At 36.8% G+C, this 17,843-nt stretch overlaps 3 protein-coding genes and 1 long non-coding RNA gene across 5 annotated transcripts in view; 2 read left to right on the top strand and 2 right to left on the bottom strand.

Annotated features, from left to right (window-relative positions):
- The window catches only part of LOC123793185 (uncharacterized), a 30,931-nt gene extending 28,831 nt beyond the window's left edge, over nt 1-2,100 (bottom strand). The window contains exon 1 of the long non-coding RNA XR_006779864.2: nt 1,962-2,100. This is a non-coding gene — a long non-coding RNA (uncharacterized LOC123793185). The remainder of the gene's footprint in view (nt 1-1,961) is intronic.
- The window catches only part of LOC148109086 (uncharacterized), a 32,208-nt gene extending 29,945 nt beyond the window's left edge, over nt 1-2,263 (top strand). Inside the window, exon 3 of the mRNA XM_087866553.1 lies at nt 1,925-2,263. Coding sequence (XP_087722679.1) covers nt 1,925-2,263 — 339 coding nt within the window. The remainder of the gene's footprint in view (nt 1-1,924) is intronic.
- PPID (peptidylprolyl isomerase D) lies at nt 2,205-14,774 on the top strand. Of its 2 annotated transcripts, XM_045798735.2 has the most exons (10): nt 2,206-2,406; nt 3,658-3,798; nt 5,572-5,678; nt 7,592-7,780; nt 8,675-8,797; nt 8,913-9,019; nt 10,961-11,102; nt 13,374-13,460; nt 13,553-13,595; nt 14,378-14,774. In XM_045798735.2, exons 1-10 carry the CDS (start codon nt 2,322-2,324, stop codon nt 14,464-14,466), a joined length of 1,113 nt encoding a protein of 370 aa, XP_045654691.1. In that variant the 5' UTR covers nt 2,206-2,321; the 3' UTR covers nt 14,467-14,774. The 2 variants fall into 2 exon arrangements, with proteins under 2 accessions (XP_045654690.1, XP_045654691.1); XM_045798734.2 differs by having other exon boundaries at nt 2,205-2,406; nt 13,553-14,774.
- Nucleotides 13,462-17,843, bottom strand: part of ETFDH (electron transfer flavoprotein dehydrogenase) — a 33,073-nt gene continuing 28,691 nt past the window's right edge. The window contains exons 11-13 of the mRNA XM_045798733.2: nt 17,217-17,399; nt 16,592-16,813; nt 13,462-15,555 (exon numbers count right to left, since the gene is read on the bottom strand). Coding sequence (XP_045654689.1) covers nt 15,392-15,555; nt 16,592-16,813; nt 17,217-17,399 — 569 coding nt within the window. The 3' untranslated portion in view covers nt 13,462-15,391. The remainder of the gene's footprint in view (nt 15,556-16,591; nt 16,814-17,216; nt 17,400-17,843) is intronic.

The following is a 17,843-nucleotide window of genomic DNA, read 5'->3' as shown; positions in this document are numbered from 1 at the left end:
GATAGGTTGTCTTCTAGGAGGATTTATCTTTTCACTAAAGATCAGTACTGGAGTGGGTTTGAAAGGTATGATTCTGTTATTCAAGTTTGTTCTAGGAATATGACAGTTTGTAAAAAGCTGTTATGTTACTGTGAAAAATCTAGACACAGTGAGAGTAACATTTAGTCTTTTACACCCAGAAACCTATATAACAGGAAGAATCACGTTATGTTTTCTGAGAATGCAGAAGCATCCTCAAAGGATCTTTGCAGTTTTAACTTTCATTTTGAAATACGTTGATACTAGTAATATTTTAAAAATAGTTAGGTAGGATTTTAAAATAGGTAGGATGTCTAGTTAAAATTATTAGCTATGATTAATAATTGCTTATACTTGTTGAGTACTTACTATGTTTCTGATATTAAAACATCTAAATAATTCTTCACCTAATCCTCATAAGGCACCTGGCTGGCTCAGTCAGTGCAGCATGCAATGCTTCATCTTGGGGCCATGAGTTTAAGTCCCACACAGAGCATAGAGTTTACTTAAAAAAAAAAAAATTAGACAAACAAACTTAAGAGATACATATCATTATCCTAATTTACAGATGAGGAAACTGAGGCACAGAAAGGCCAAGTAACTTGTCCAAAGTCACAAATTAATATCCATTAGTGAATGAATCTGAACCCCAGAAGTGTGATGGCACAAAAGCGCTTAACCATGTTACCTAGTTATCACAATGATATTCCTAATGATAAAAATGGTTAGGAGGTTATGGCGTAAAAGTGACAATTCTTGGAATAATATACTAGAGGCTAATTTTAAGCTGGTAGAGCAGAATAAAACTTTACATGTGATTTTATCATTTGATATTTGACAAAGTGTAAATTACCAGTTTGCAGCATGGAAATGAGACCGGATTAGTGAGTGATTTGTTTTGATTCATATTCACCAAAGAACACAGAGGTTATGTGCTGAGCTGACCTACATCCTCAGGGAACCATAACGAATAAACACTAGGGAATTCAAGGACATTAACTCATAAGGAATTAACATTTTACAATAATTTTAATGTGCTGGAATTTGAAAGGATCAGCATGAAGTGCCCATAATCTTCTCAAATTACACATAAATAGACATGGAAGTGAAATTTCTTATTAACAGTCTTATAAAATTCTGAGGCCATTAACATTCTGTATAACTCATTCATTCATTCAAAAACATTTACTGAGCACCTATGGGGCGTCTGTGTGGTGCGGTTGGTTATGGGGGACTCTTGGTTTTGGTTCAGGTCATGATCTTAGGGTGCTGAAATCCAGCAAACCGCCCCCAGACCCCCACCCCAGCTCAGCAAGAAGTCTGCTTAAGACTCTCTTTTCCTCTTCCTTTCCCCCTCCCCCAACCCCGCACTCTGTAAAAATAAATAAATATTTTAAAAACCCCATTTACTGAGCACCTACTATGTGCTGGACACTGTTAAAGTGCTCTGAATAGAGCAATGAACAAAACCAAATTCTTGTCCTCGTGAAGTGTAATTCTAATGGGAGGAGACAGATGTAATAAATGAATAAACAATCTGAATATTACCAAGTGCTAAAGAACATAGCACTTCTCTCCAAAATTAGGTTTTATCAAGAGGTGAGTCTATGTTCATATAAATAGGTAAAATGTTTACACAAATTCCTGTAAGGGAAAAGTGGACTATAACACAGTTTTATCAGGAAACAAAACTGTGCTCTTTTCCAGACGTTCAGCTTCAGAGCCTTTGCCTAACCTCTCTTTATCACTTATACTGTTAAGAGCAACTTGTAACAAAATGGCAGCAATAACACGATCACTATGGATCACCTACCACCTGGTTGTGTTACGCACTGTGCTAAGCAATTTGCGTCTTTAATCCCCAAAACGACCCTCCAAACAAGGCATTTTAATTCCTATTTTCCAGACAAGCAAATTGTGTTGTCAGAGAAGCAGTCACACACCCGTTAGTGGCAGACCTGAGGCTGGAATGCAGAGGCCTGTCTCCAAAGCTCTTCTATACTATCACGGTAGGAAAAGCGATGAAACACACGCAAAAAGAATAAAAAGGATTGGCCCTGCAACTTCAGTACACGAGAAGAGAGGGAGGAGAGAAAGCAAGCTACGGAGAAGCGGTACGGGTTTGAGCATGCGGAGACGGCGCCGGGAGGCGGTGCCGGAAGTCGGGGCGTGGCTTCCGGACCTCACGCCGGAAGTGGCTCGTCAGCGCCGCCGACAGATCTCGGTGGAGAAGCTTTCGAGTTGAGTTGCTGGTCGTCCACGAGGTTCTCTGAGTTCACTTCCAAGCGCGTCTGCAGTTCGAAATGTCGCACCCATCCCCGCAAATTAAGCCCTCCAACCCCAGTAACCCCAGAGTCTTCTTTGATGTGGACATCGGAGGGGAGCGAGGTGAGCGGAGTCTGATACTTGCCGAATGGCCCTAAGGAAGCTAGGCTTCCCGGGGTTCGGAGGATTCCGAGGGTGGTGTGAGGTTCGGGCCAGGGGCTGCTCTGTGGTGCCGCGGGGAGGGCTGCCCAGACTGGACTGCTGGAACAAATCCAGGCTTCCAAGGCTGGGTCGAGCCAGCGCCCTTGTACCAATGCCATCGGTCGTGCGGAAGTTTCTGGAAATTTTTGGTTTGGGGATTGTGGCGGTCTTTACGTTTGCCTCCTCTGATTTTGTTGTACCTCCTCGCCACCTTGCACTATCAGACAGGCATAAAGTAAGATTATGTTTCCAGTGGGACATTCAGAAAACTGATATGCGTTTGTTGGGTTCCAGTCACGCCTCGTCTTATGCCACGCGAGATACATCAGCAGTTCCCAGATTGTTTGTAAATTACAGCGACTTCTGCTTGTTGATTTTTCTTATTACCAGTTTGTAACTTAGAGGTCCCCTCCGATTGGCGAATGTTTTCTCTGTCTTGGCATTGGGGAAAATGAGCTCAGTGTAGCAATGTGGTTGCCTAGGCTACGTCAGCACTTCGGGAGGTCCTCTAAGGTCTTGTGAATTAGCATATTGTTTTGTAACTGAAATACTTTTGTTCTAGAACAGGTTAGAATGGTTAGGTAGGTTGTGTGAATGCATGTACAAACGGACACATCAGGATTCAGGGACCCCGTGGCTGATTGTGGATACACACGTGTATTTATATACACATTTATTTTGCTTTGAAATTAGTGCGAGGTTTATTTTTACTTGCCTTAGGAGTTGTCTAAAATGGGAACTTTTTCATCTTTTGCTTCAGCGGCTGCACGAGGGAGGTTCCATAGAGCACAAAGGCTATAGCTATACTTAAAACTCAGCCAACCAGACCACTCAAAGAATATTTAATTTTCTCCTATTGGTTACTTGGTGGTTGGAATTTCTGAGTACAAGTAAAAGAAATTACTCAGAATTTAAAACCATTTGGTGTCCCTTATATGGTGCCAATCTGCCGGCTCTGTATTTATGATCCTTTGTTAAGATATAGAAAAATAATTGTTTCAAATTCATCTAGATACATGACAACTAACAGTAGACTATTTTGAATATTAGAAAAATGACCAAAAAAACAGAACTTGGTATCTCAGTCACTATACTTTTACCAACCATCCTTTTATCATTTGCTTATTTGGTTGCTTGTTTTGCATACTGACATGTTTTCATTTTTTCTTTTAGTTGGTCGAATTGTTTTAGAATTGTTTGCAGATATTGTACCCAAAACTGCAGAAAATTTTCGTGCGTTGTGTACAGGAGAAAAGGGCATTGGACCCACCACTGGGAAACTTCTCCATTTCAAAGGATGCCCTTTCCATCGAAGTATGTGTAAATTTTTTAATCTGATTCTTATAAATAATTCTGTTCTGTAGCAATTAGAGAAGAAAATACTAAGTAAAAAGAAGTAAAGAGTGGAAGTTAAAAATTACTATTAGTTTCAGGAGAATGCTCTGACATCTGAGGCAGTAGCTCAATTTCATAAAGGTGGGGCTGTTAATAGTGGTGTTATGAGAGGGTACTAAGGTTTACTTATAGAGAAATGGACTACCTAGCTTCACCAGTGCCCTAGCTCTTCACTCCATTGGGATTAGCTTGAGAAAAAAGGGTGTGCCGTGATAAAGAAGCAGACTTTAGTTTGCCTGGTGGCAAAAAAGTTATACCTACAACTTGGGCAGGACTGCTTGAGAAGGCTGTAGCTGATTTAAGGATTCAGTGTCTTGTTGTGATATTAATTAAAAATGACATTTCACAATGCTTATCACATTTTGTAATCATACCTTTGTTTAGTGATTATTTGATGCTTCCCCTGATAGACTGTAGGTTCCATGAATTCAGGAACTATATCTTTTCACCATCTTTTCCTTGGCATGTGTAGTATAGTTACTGAGTGGGTATTCAATAAATATTTGTTTAATGAATAAATAAGTTAAAGGATAATCATGAGTAGTTAGTTTATTAAAAGAAACTTGATTAAGAAAAAACGAACATTGATTTAAAAATGTTTAAACTGTTGATTTACATTCATGTTTAATAAAATCCTAAAATATACTAATAGAGCATAGTAGTTAGAAAAGAGTTGACATAGCAGGCCTGAGACCGCTCCCCTTGAAAAGGTTTGCTTGCAGCATGGCCATTAGCTGAAGTTTAGGAACTTGGCACTTCAACCATTCCCTGAATCATAAAGATAGTTTACTGTGCCTGGATTATTTGTACAAACACTTTGATTTATGCTGAACACCTACTTTCCTTTTCAGAGTCTGGAATTTCAGTACGTGCTAGGTAGAGAGTAACTGCGTGATCCACCCTGATAAAAAACCATGGGCTTACCTGGCAACAACATTGTACATACGTTGCAGCACTTTTTTTTTTTTTCCCTTGTTGCTCTCTGACCTTTCATGGGAGGGAGAGAGTATAAGGGAGCACATGGATTTCTTTTCAGACTCAGTATTTTCCTTTATCGAATTTCTATGTATCCTTACTTTATTGCTGTAATTCAACCAAATGCTGAGTCGCGTGAATCCTAGGAAATTTCTGAACATGAGGATGGTCTGGGGAACCTTTCACACCAAGTCATAATGCTTGCTGAAGTACTCCCATTGTGGTATAACAAATCTGCTGGGAATAATTGGTCTTACCTAGTAGACATCAATGAGTAACACATGTCTAGTAACACATGTCTAGCCATATGCACAATGAAAAACAGTTGCTGTGCTTAAGGAATTAACGTTTCTTGGAAGAGACAGATCATTGTGATATGCGTTATAAACGTTATAAAGTGGAAGTAGAGTCAAGATACTGTGGGAGAAAAATTATGAGATCCAATTTTGAGGTCTCAGTGACAGTTATACAGGGGAAGTACCATTTGAACTAATTTTTGGAGTATTAGTGAGTGATCAGTCAATAAAAGTAGTTTGGACCCGGGCTAAGAAAAGCCTTTTAAGAGTTTGGAGTTACGGGGATGGGTGGAGAAAGACAGGAGAGTGATATGACTAGAGTCATGTTTTAGGAAATTTCTTTTTTACTACATGTTTATTAGTTAACATTGCTGTAGTCATCCATATTTTAGTTTCTAATAGCTATTTTCCTTTTTTGTAGTTATTAAGAAATTTATGATTCAGGGTGGAGACTTTTCAAATCAAAATGGGACAGGTGGAGAAAGTATTTACGGTGAAAAATTTGAAGATGAAAATTTCTATTATAAGGTAAAGTAGACAAAAGTGAATGTTAATATTGCTAATAATAAAGGTTGTTATATGTCCGGGATATTGGTTGGATTGAAACACCAATAAATGTCTCAAGTGTGTGTAGATTCTCCTTTTCTTGTAAAAGATACCATATTTGTAAAGATGCTCTGTAACATACAAAAATTTCATCCACCAATTTTATTTGGCAAAAATAGGATGGTTATGTCCGTGTGGTCCAGGTTTACGTACTTCAGTAAAGACAATGAGTTTTAAGAGTGGCCACTATATAGCAAAATTGTTTCCAGGAAAAATGTTCTCATTATCAGAAGGATGGTAACTTGTGCATTTCTATGCTTGAATTTGAAGAGCAACAAAACCATCGCTAATATCCAGGATGTCAGGGGATTTGCAAAGTAGCGGATATGGTTAATGTCCAAGCTCCTAACGGACATTAGTGGTGCCCGTGCCTTCTTATCTTCATTGTCCCAAGATGTAATCGGGTATATTGCATCATTCAAGTTGTAAGAATGGACATGTAAGTACAAAAGTAAAGTAATAATCTTTGGAAATGAGGAATATGAGCAAGGTAATTAGGACAATTTGAAAAGAAAATGTCATCAGTCTTTTAAGCAGTATTTATTGCCTGCAACTATTACGTATTTAGTACTGCCACTGGCACCGAGGAGTTTATAAAAATGAACAGCCTTGATAACAAGGAATTTATGATCTTACAGAAGACAAGATTAAAACACATGGGACAACTGGAGAATAATATAATAATGTGCAAATAAATGCTAAATTGATTGAGACTTTATGTATGTATTATAGGAGAAAGGTATGATTTCTATATTCCAAATTATTAGGGAAGGCATTGAAAAGAAATGGCTACTTAAGCTGGACCTTGCAGGACGGCCAAGTCTTGGTTAGGCAGGAACTAAAATAAAACATAGATTACAGTTTGAATGAGGGATATAAGTAAGTAAAGACAAAGGCAATACGAGGCTGAAAAAGTTAATATTCTATTTGATATTGTGGGAAAAGTGCCAAACTTGGAAAAGAAAAAGGAAAGCTACCTCTGAAGGTTGAAAACTAAGATTATGTGATTGTTTTTATCAAAAGAAAGGGGGTTCTATTGAAAGGACACATAGTTTTTGCCTTCTGCAAACTTGGTAGCCCTGAAAGCTGAATTTTTTGGGTTGCAGGGGTAAAAGGCATTTTCAGTGGGAAGACTAACATAAGCATACAGTGAATGGCCCAACAAAGAATAATTTAGAAAGCCTAAGGATAAAGTGGGAAGATGAAGAACTGGTTTCACAGCACCTTTGAACAGGTTGATGCCAAGTAGAAATTTGATTTCAAGATGTATGCAGCAGTTTCTTTAGGTCATTCTCTGAAGAATGGTTCTCTGAAGATTCACCTGGGATGAAAGCCATGTTTGGATTCCTTTGAGATTAGGAAAGTACCTAAGGAATGTCCTGTCTAAATTGAATATCCAATCACTGTTCCCAGTTTATTGATGTGTAAAGGAAGAATCATAGCATAGGCCCATAAAAATGGGAAGACTATTGAGTTCGTCTCAGAAAAGAGAACATTCATTATAAAAAAGGAGGAAGTATAATCATTAAATTTCCTTAATGCAGCATCTTCATCTTAAAGTTGAGATATAAGCGTGTTCTCAAAATGGCCAATTTAGAAATCTAAATTGTTTCTGTTATTTTATTTGGCTTCATAAGCTTTTTTTAAAGTCTAAAAACTGATTAAGTACCCCATGTTTGTGAATTAAAGGTTGCAATTTATACAAAGTAACACTACATTGTTTGCTCTAAATGATATTCCAGCCTGCCCTAGTTTTATGTGAATGGTCAGTAAAAGAACAGTTCAGACTAGGACCTCTAACCTTGGTTTTCTTTTACTGATTTGTATTTCTGCAGCATGATCAGGAAGGTTTATTGAGCATGGCAAATGCGGGCTGCAATACAAATGGTTCTCAGTTCTTTATCACAACAGTCCCGACTCCTCACTTGGATGGGAAACATGTGGTATTTGGCCAAGTAATTAAAGGAATGGGTGTGGCAAGGATACTGGAAAATGTAGAAGTGAAAGGTGAAAAACCTGTCAAAGTAAGTAAAAAGTTACAGTGAAATATCTTAATTACTGTCTTTAAGAGATGTTAAGTAAAAAGATCAGATGATTATTAGCTGGGAAAATGTTAGGATGACTTTTGGCTTAGAAGCCTGGACCTGCCACTTTTCTTGAAACTTTTCTACAGTGGGAAAGGTAAGATTAGGGTAGTTTAAAAGGAGATTTTTATTATTTCCACTTCAATTTTGGTGATTTTTTTTTTTTTGTGGGTTTCTTAACTCTTCTGTACCTGCAAAACTTTGAATCAGTGTGTACGCTAGTACATAGTAGGAAGAGGACAAGAAACCAAGAGTCCTGTTGAGACTCTGCTGTTTATTGGTGGTTTGGCCTTGATCTTGTTATTTAAATATTCTGGGCATGTTTCCTCCTCTTATATAAATTACTTTAGGGATTAGACTAGATTATGTAACTCTAAAGAGCCTTGTGTTCTCAATGTCCGTGAAATCACAGTGGCCACAATACTACCTAACCTAATGGACAGAGCTATGAGTGGGAATTGGAAACTGAAATACCTGCAGGAGGTAGGCTGTCACCGTTGTATGAAAGAAACAGTAGTGGAATTGAAAGGACATGCCTCACCTAAAGGAAATTACATAGAGAATGATAATATTGTCAACATATTCTTTGTATACTGAGCTTCTGAATAGCAGTAAAACACTTCCCTAAAATAGTGATGTGGTATTACTTGGAATGTATATAAAGGGCATTATTGTAATTAGAGCAGGTAGATGAGACTTTGTCAGACCGGCATTTGAGAAGTGACTTCGACAGTGTTGCACATGACTTATAGCTGTATAACTTTTAAACCCAGATTTGTTTTTAATCTCATTAATATGGTAGAAGACCTCTACAATTTAGGGTTATTTTTACAGTTGTGCGTTATTGCAGAATGCGGAGAATTGAAGGAAGGGGATGATTGGGGCATATTCCCAAAAGATGGCTCTGGTGACAGTCATCCAGATTTCCCTGAGGACGCAGATATAGATTTAAAAGATGTGAGTACTTTCAGATTAGTCAAATTTTAATTATTAAAAATAGTACTAAAATTTTGAAATATTCATATTAACATTAATTACTAAAATGCAACATATTTGTATTTTTTTTATACAGGTAAATAAAATTTTACTAATAACAGAAGATGTAAAAAATATTGGAAATACTTTTTTCAAATCCCAGAACTGGGAGATGGCCATTAAAAAATATACAAAAGTTTTAAGGTAATAAAATATTTTTAATAAATTAATTCTGAGAGCTTGTAAATGGAATTATAAACTGAAATTTAGAATCGTTTGTTACCTTTTTGGCAAAATTACTTTGTAGAATAATAGCCAGGTATGTTGAAATAGTTGCATTTCTTTTGTTTCCTCCAGCTTATTTTGAAAAATTTCAAAATACAGGAAAGTTGAAAGAATAGTATATGAATATACCTGTACCTTTACCTCTTTTTGCTAATTTTTAATTCTTGCTGTAGTTGTTTTTGTAGAATCATTTTGAAAGGAGGTTATAGATACCATGACACTTTATCCCTAAATAGTTGAGCAGGTAATTCCTAAGAAACTAAAACATGCTTCTACATAACCTTGATACAATTGAGACACCCTGAAAATAACATTGATTCAGTAATATCATCTAATATGTAATCCATATTCAAATTTCCACAGTTATTTCAATTTTCTTTTTTTAGTCCAGAGTCCATTGTATCATTTGGTTTTATGTCTCTAGTTTCTTATCTTTAGTAGTCCCTACCCTACATTAGGTTTTTTTAGTCATTTGTATCTTGCGGACTCTTAAGTCAGTTGTCTTACTGAATACCATCTGTATTTATTTGATTACTTCCTCAAGATTAGTTTGAGGTTAAATATTTTGGCAAGAGGACTTAAATCAGTGGTGGTGAATATTTCCTATGATACCACATCCTGAAGGCCCATGTCAGTTTGGCTTATTTTGAGTTCTGGCACTTGGTTAAAGTGGTATCAGCCAGATGCTTGTGTCATAAAGCTACCTTTTCTCTTTTGTAAATAAGTACTTTGTGAGATGATCCTGTGAGATTGTGTGAATATCCAGTTCGTAATCTTTCTTTCATCCAGTGGGTTTTAGCATCATTGAAGATCCTTCCCTGAATCAATTACTATGCTGGTCGCAAAACTGATGTTCTAATTTTATGATTCATTCTACAGTTATCTTGCATTCTAATGTTTAAAAGAGCCTCCTCCCTCTTCCCACCCCTTTTTAGTATCATTATATACTTGTGGATTTTTTTTTCAGTTCAACCCGTAATTATACTATCATTCTTCTTGATGTTCAAAGGGTTCCAGATTTGTCCAGCGGAAGCCTCCTTTCCTGTATCCTGTGGACATGTTCCTATTAGTCTGAGCACTTGCTTGCTTTCTGGCACAAGGTGTTTCAGGTTCATCTTTTACTGAACCTTGTTTCCAGATCTGGTATTAGCAGTTTCTCCAAGGAGCCCTGGTTCTTTTTATTGGGGGATAGATTTTAGGAACCAGATTCTGAGGGCCAGGTATGCCCATTGTTTCTGGTCCCTTTTCCATGGACAGAGCCAGGGACCGTATTCAAATACAGTTCAAAATCAACACTACAAGGTTCTAATTCCATTCCCTCTCCCACAGTGGCAACCTTGGCCCAAACATACTTACGTTGGAAAGTACATAATGGAGACCTGAGCTTTACAAATTGGGAAGTGTTAGTAGTGCATAATTATCTTTAGATTTGGGGAATGCTGTTAAATTGGTTTCTTTGAACGCTTTGGGAATAAAGTTGAAACAAATGAAAATCAATCTTCTAAAGGAGAATGATTGTGATCATTAAGAATATTAATATTAGGGATGCCTCCGTGGCTCAGTCAGTTAAGCATTTGCCTTTGGCTCAGGTTATGATCCAGAAGTCCTGGGATCAAGCCCCCAAGTCAGGCTCCTTGGTTGGAAGGAAGCCTGTTTCTCCCTCTTTGCCTGCTGTTCCCCCCCGCCAGTGCTCTCTCTGTCAAATAAATAAAATCTTAAAAAAAAAAAAGAATATTAGTATTAGCATTTGATGAGCTTTTTATATCAGAAATGACATAACACTTTCCGACATCACTGAAGGAACAGAGTAAGTTGTATGTGGCATTCATTATATGCTACCTTTATTAATGTATTCTCTAGATATGTGGAAGGTTCAAAGGCTGTTATTGAGCAAGCAGATAGATCGAAGCTGCAACCTATAGCTTTAAGCTGTGTGCTGAATATTGGTGCTTGTAAACTGAAGATGTCAGATTGGCAGGGAGCAGTCGACAGTTGTTTGGAGGTAAGTCTCTTTGACGTCAGACTTTTTGAAGGAGTGAGATTATGATTTATCAACTTGAACAAAAGGAATTTTAAGTACAGTAATAGATTTTATTACAGAGGACCAAATGAAACTTGATGAAATATAATTTAAAAGTCACTTTATCTCTAACTATTTTGGACCTTCAGTTCTTCCTGTTAATCCATTTATTTTGCTGATAACATTATGTTTCTTAATATCTATGAAGATACTTTCCTTTTTTTCCTCAGAGCACATGTATCAGCTCATTTATTCATTGAATATATTGCGCATCTATTGTGTGCAAGGCATTGGAATATGGGTTGCAGAGCCAGTCAGACTTAGTGTTTTTGTTAGACTTCTGTCACTAACTTTGTGATCTTGGTTAAGTCCTAATTTTAGAGTCTTAACATCTTTTATTAAATGAAAATAATCCTTGCCTCATAGGATTGTTACAAAGATTACATAACATTTGTAAATCATTTAGCACAGTATTGGGCACATGTTAAGCACCTAGTAGAGATTAGGGGCTTTAATTAAAAGACTCCTACTCTTAAGGAACTTTTTATTTGGCTGAGGACAGAGTCTGTTTTAATTTAGGGTCATCAGGACTTGTACAGGGAGAATGGGTACTACTGGAACACACAAAGGTCACCTGTCTTTATGAGGACATCCAGGAATACTAACTGATAAAACTAAATAGGTGGCGGGGCGCCTGGGTGGCACAGCGGTTAAGCGTCTGCCTTCGGCTCAGGGCGTGATCCCGGCGTTATGGGATCGAGCCCCACATCAGGCTCCTCCTCTATGAGCCTGCTTCTTCCTCTCCCACTCCCCCTGCTTGTGTTCCCTCTCTTGCTGGCTGTCTCTATCTCTGTCAAATAATAAAATAAAATCTTAAAAAAAAAAAAAAAACTAAATAGGTGGCAGCATTACTTCCTTAAAGAGAGCAATTATGACACTCTCCCTATTGCAGTTGAAAAATTTTCCAAACTTAACTATGTATTTAGAAAGGTCATCTGCAGTAATTTTTATGTATGTTGCACATTAAGCTATGCCCAGAGCAAGTAGAAATAAAATGAGATCTGGTGCACCTAGCTGGCTCAGTTGGTAGAGCGTGTGACTCTTGATCTTGAGGTTGTAAGTTCCAGCCCTTGTTGGGTGTGAAGATTACTTAAAAAAAAGAAAAAAAGGAGAAAATGAGATCCTACTTTGGTAGGATAGGTAGAATAAGGGATAAGAATATATTTAGAAGGGAGCATACAACAGAGGGAAAAAACTTACTCCAGGAAAAGATGGGTCTTCACTCTAGATTTCTTTCTTTTTTTAAGTAGGCTCCACACCGGTGTGGGGCTCGAACTCATGACCCTGAGATCCAGAGTCACATGATCTCCTGATTAAACGAGCCACGTGCCCCAACTCTGGATTTCTTTTTGACCTTTGTGAGGCAGATAATACACCTTTTTCAGTAAAATCTTAGGATTGACCTTTAGAAGATGTGAAGTAAACAAAATGATTTCTAAAATGTTTATATTTCAAAAGAGAGACCTATTCAGCTTTACTTACACTCTTAAAAAAAACCCTGTAGGTTTCAAGTAAAAGAGTGTAACAAAATTTTTTATTCATAACAGTTTTCTCTTATCATTTAGGGCCCAATCAGGAGATAGAAACTATATAGTAATTTTAAAAGAGAAAGTTTAATGTAAAAGAGTATGTAAAGAGGGGACTGGAATAATGAGGGAATGCCTAATAAAGAGAATTCTAAAGAATATGGGAAAACAGATTTTTATGTATCTGCTATATATATGATGCAGTCACTCCCCCTAGGCTAGGATGGGGACACCCCAAGGAAGAGGCACCTTTTGATAGCCCCTAGGCCGAGATCCAGACCTTATTGGGGAGGGGATGGCTGTGGCTTACTGGGTGGCAGAGAAGTTCACTGGCTACCATACTTATGGGACTCTGCTGTAGTGCTTGGGTGAGTTGCCTGCAGAGAGCTGCTGTGCGCTATATTGACCAAGCTCAATGCAGGAGCCTGCCAGAAGTGCGCTGGAACCTGGAAGAGAAATAGCTTTTTTCACCTGTGTCCCTTTAGCGCCCTCTACTGACAAAATGTACTGTGCCAGCTGGCAGAGAGAAAAATTTACAGGGTCCATCTAGCTCCATTATCACAGAGCAGTGAAGGGTTGATTTGGAGCTGACCAGCAATAAATTGAAATTTAGTACATATATTTAATCATATTTAGGTAAAAATATTAATTTTATAATTTTTTGTAGGCTCTTGAAATAGACCCATCCAGTACCAAAGCATTGTACCGTAAAGCTCAAGGATGGCAAGGATTAAAAGAATACGATCAAGCATTGGTAAAATTTTGTTCTACACTTTAATATTTTTAGACAACCACTTTCATAAATCATATATCTAATATTTCTTTAAATGTGTTTTTCAATTAAAGGCTGATCTTAAGAAAGCTCAGGAGATAGCACCAGAAGATAAAGGTAAGTGGGCAGTTTTTATGGTGAAAGTTCATTTTGTCCTGTTAAGAATTTATCTTTCTGAACCATTTATGAACCTTTGCCACTTAGATATTTATTTGTTCAACAGATATTACATAATGACTGTTATTGGCACTGATCAAGGTCCCTGCCCTCAAACAGAGCTTACATTCTAGTTCCTTTTCAGAATACTGATTTTCACATACCCAAATATTTTTCTGTCATATCATTTGAGATCTGGTTCCTATTATTGTAATTCTGGTTGAAAGCACAGCACTAAAAGATATAACATTTATGATGAATTTAACATCTCGGACCATTCCTTAAGCTGATTGAAGCCAAAATGCAAGTATTCTAGTTATTGGGTGTATATTTTAGGACAGCTTTGGAAAGTTGGGACAAAAATTAGTTTGTTTTTCAGATACACCTGCTACAAATAGTCCTACAAGAACTAGATATTAAAATATCTTAAGTCTCTCACTGGTAAAGTAAAACAGCGGAGGCACTTAATTGCCTCCTCTCAAGGGGAGAGAGAAGGCAAATTTACATAAAATTCAGTTAGACTTCTCTCAGATTGACAGTCTTTTAAAATTATGTTTCATGGTTTTTGTCAGTTTGTGTGATTGCTTTGTCAGTAAAATATTGTTAATTGAGCTCAGTTACTCTACAGAGAAGAGTTGTATCAACGGGGGGAATTAACTATCATATTTAAAACATGAGTTGTTGGGCATCCTAATTTTTTGGATGTTTTGAGAAATAACCCCTATTATGTATTTATTTTACAGCTATCCAGGCAGAATTGCTGAAAGTCAAACAAAAGATAAAGGCACAGAAAGATAAAGAGAAGGCAGCATATGCAAAAATGTTTGCCTAATAAGAAATTCAGTTTTACTCAAATATGCATTGATTGTTGTATAAAGGCAATAAGAACATTTAAAGGTTTTTGTCTGTTATATATGATCCCTGATATCAAAGTATCCTTTGATACTTCAGTTTCCCATTGTTTACAGTTTAGGAATACCAAAAAGAGTTCACTCTTAATAAAACAGTGTTACAAAATACAGTGAAGTTTTTTTTTTTTTAATGACTGTGTGCATTAATCACAAAGAATGTGGTGTCCAACCTGTTTCTAAATTCCTAAAGACACATCTTGTTGAATAAACAGATTAAAGCTTAAGTGTGTATACTGTTTCCCTCAGTTCTTTGATGTATTTCTCTGTGGTTGGTTTTTGCTGGTGTTTTATACTTAATGTACAATAGATATTCAGGGGTCGGCAAACTTTCTCCAAATGGCCAGACAGTAAATATTTTAGGCTTTGTGGACCGTTATCATCTGTCACAACTACTCACTTCTGCAGCTGTAGCCACAGACAGTATGTAAACCATTGGGCATCACTATTCTAGTAAAACTATTCATGAGAGAAGTGGTGGGCTGGATGTTAACCTCTGGTCTAGAATATACACTTACATTCGAAGTCTTGAATTTGACAAGTAAATCTACATTAAAGGCCAGTAGTGTATTTGCTATTGGTACTGAATCTGTGAAGAATTACAGAGGTAAGCAGATGCTACCTCATTTGTAAAGTTTTATGTAGGGAGAACTATTCATAATTTTTATGGGACAATTTTAGATGTAAGTATAAAATTTTTATTTCATTGATCACTGATAATTTTATGAACATTCTGATCAGTAATATGCAGTAAGATATTTTGACACCTGTTGACTTACAAACATTTGAAGTTAGCTTGCCATATGTTTTAAAGAAACATATGTGCCTGCAAAAGAAGTCAGTTGCAGTTTACATTCCATTGTAAGCAGGTCCTCCACCACCTTCGGGTACCACCCAGTTAATATTCTGACTTGGATCTTTAATGTCACATGTTTTACAGTGCACGCAGTTCTGAGCATTAATCTGTAACCGAAATCCATCACCTTGTTCCAAAGGTACAAATTCATAAACTCCTGGAAGGAAAAAAAAAACAATATTGTGAAGTACCTATTTTAACTTTCAAAATTCAAAAGTAGAAAATGAAGTTCTGGAAACAGTAGCTACAGAAACCTTGAAGGTTTGTTTTGTGAATGTTTACCCACAGAGAATATTATGAAGATCTTGGTGTGTGCTATTGCTGTTAGTATAAATTAAATATGGATAAAAGCAGAAGGTACAGCAGTATTTGGCTGAGTTAGTCTTATTAAATAAGAGAACAACATTTAGCAATTTTTTGAGTTCTGATTTTATATGTGCGTTACAACTGAAAAGACAAATAGATCTAATCCTTGCCACTCGAGGAGTTCACAAACCAGTGTAAGGACAGAAATGATTTAAAAAGTCAAAAGACAGTCAAGGTCCCTGCCCTCAGAGCTGACATTCTAATTCTAGTCCCTCCGGAATATACTGATTTTCATGTACCAGCATACTCTTCTACCATATCATTTGAGATCCAGTTCCTATTATAATTCTAGTTGAAAGTTCACATTAAAGGATACAGTATTTATGGTAAATTTAATGTCTGGGGCCATTTTTTGAGCTGAATGTGGCTATATCCTGATATTTGAGTATATACGTTATATATGTGTGTGTAGGAGCAGCCATGACAGGTGATTTAACTCGTGAACATGGAAAGAGGTATCTGGTGTTCCATAATCCTTGGTCTAAGGGTAGACCAGGAAAGACTTTCTTTTTTTTTAAACTCATGACCGGGAAATCAAGACCTGAGCTGAGATCAAGAGTCAGCCGCTTAAGTGACTGAGCCACCCAGGCACCCCAGGAAAGGCTTTGAGAAATGTCAACTGAATTAGGCTTACCAAAAATTCCCATTTTAGCATTGCTAGATTAAGAACCATAAAAATGAGTTTTCTAAAGGAAGCTGGATGTAGGGGGGTCATTTAAAATTTCCATGCAATGGAAGGAGAAACTTCTTAAAATAATGGAAGTGTATTTCCAACATGGTTAAAACAATTATGTGTGTTAGGCACGGATGGAAATCACATTACTGACCTGCTGGGCAGAATCGCTGCTCCGGTCCATCATATATTGACAGATTTCTATTTACAGGAATACTGTCGTCCTTTAAGGTTAAATGTGCTGGCTGGTCGTGTTCATGATTAGTACCACTCAGAGCCACGGATGACAAAAGGTCAAAACTGATCTGTCCATCGGGTTTTGGATACTCAATAGGCGTGCAGTCCTTGGCTGGCTTGAGCTGATCAGAGTCAGAACCTTAAACAGTTTTGAGGAAGATTTTGAATAAAAATAAAACACGTAAAAGTACTTTCTCAAACATTTTTATGAAAACTTGAAAATACACTAAAGAAATAAGACTTTAGTCCTCTTATAGTAATGATACATGATTAAAGATACTGAACTTATTATTTTCTCTAAAACAAGTTTGAAACATTAAAAGAAGTCACTATTACTTAATGGATCCTACTGAGATTAAACAAAATTTAAAAAAAAAATTTTTTTTAAGTAAACTCTATCCTCATGTGAGGCTGAACTCACCACCCCAAGATAAAAGAGTTGCATGCTGTACTGAATGAGCCAGCCAGGCCCTCCGCCCCATTCAGGAGTAGCATGAGTAGTTAATGATTATAATATTCATACTCAAATATGCCAGAATTACCTTTATGTTTTAGAGTCCATGGCTCCATTCCTCTAAATATCCAGTAAAAGATTCCAGTGTAAATCATCCCTCCATATACACCCAGTATTCCATGGCAGGATGGTCTTATATTTCTAACAGTATATAGCTCTTTCCACACCCATGATTTCTTTATATTGTCTTCATACTCAGTTACATGAAGTCCTTATATTAAAAACATGAAATGTTAAGTGTCAAATTACCTTAAGTATAAAATACTTTATCATCAAGGTATTTTGCTATTAAAATATCTGATGAGTGAATCTTAAATAAATTTAAACAGGTGGTCATATAAGACCACACTTGAAGAATCGTTCATGTACAAATGCTAGCATCTTCCAAAAAGATAACCATTTGATATATGTTAACAGGTGGTAAGGCATTTGAACTTAGTATATGGAAAATTAGTTTTAAAATTCAGTGAACCTGAAAATTACTTAAAGAGTTCATGCTACCCATAAAAGTGAAAAATTTTTATAGCTGATTAAATGAAACACTTACACCTGTTGCAAGTTGAACTATGTCCCCCCAAAAAGATTATTTTCAAGTCCTAACCCCCCAGTTATCTCAGAATAGGGTCACTGCAGATATAATTAGTTAAGGTCCTAC

This window comes from Ursus americanus, chromosome 13, assembly GCF_024610735.1.
Source record: "Ursus americanus isolate L20-20 chromosome 13, mUrsAme1.1.p, whole genome shotgun sequence".
In the NCBI taxonomy this organism is placed as follows: Eukaryota; Metazoa; Chordata; class Mammalia; order Carnivora; family Ursidae; genus Ursus; species Ursus americanus.
Note: the sequence above shows the minus strand (reverse complement) of the source record. Positions and strands in the feature narration are given on the sequence as shown.